Below are 353 nucleotides of genomic sequence, written 5' to 3'. Positions count from 1 at the left end.
GGCTCTGCGTGGGCGGACATAGTCGTTCCCTAGCTACTCGTGGGACTTGCATGGAAGATTTTAATAAACTAAACATACAAGAGGTAACCGAGGGCTCGAAAGGGCACTCGGCGGGAACTGCTGCGATCGCGCCGCAAGTACAGGCCTGCAAGGGCTCGGAAAGCGAGGTGGTCGCAGGAGAGGTAGAAATGGCTCCTGTTTTGGAACGGGCCCCTTCGGGCTCGGAAAGAAACGGGAGTGATGCGGGTGATGCGCGGGCACCTCATAAGAGGAACCGTAGCGGGGCCCAGAAGAGAAGGGCAAAGAGGAACAAGGAGAAGGCTCCTGAAGGGCAAGCTCCGGGTCCCTCGACG

The 353-nt window shown here is 58.6% G+C and overlaps 1 protein-coding gene across 1 annotated transcript in view; it reads left to right on the top strand.

Annotated features, from left to right (window-relative positions):
* LOC108759263 (uncharacterized) overlaps positions 1-353 on the top strand; it is a gene marked incomplete at its 5' end in the record, with an annotated part of 17,860 nt that overhangs the window by 13,350 nt on the left and 4,157 nt on the right. The window contains one exon of the mRNA XM_018504619.1: positions 84-342. Within this exon, the coding sequence (XP_018360121.1) occupies positions 84-342 (259 nt within the window). The remainder of the gene's footprint in view (positions 1-83; positions 343-353) is intronic.

This window comes from Trachymyrmex cornetzi, unplaced genomic scaffold (assembly GCF_001594075.2).
Source record: "Trachymyrmex cornetzi isolate Tcor2-1 unplaced genomic scaffold, Tcor1.1 scaffold1044, whole genome shotgun sequence".
Taxonomy (NCBI): domain Eukaryota; kingdom Metazoa; phylum Arthropoda; class Insecta; order Hymenoptera; family Formicidae; genus Trachymyrmex; species Trachymyrmex cornetzi.
This window is presented reverse-complemented; position numbering and strand designations above follow the sequence as displayed.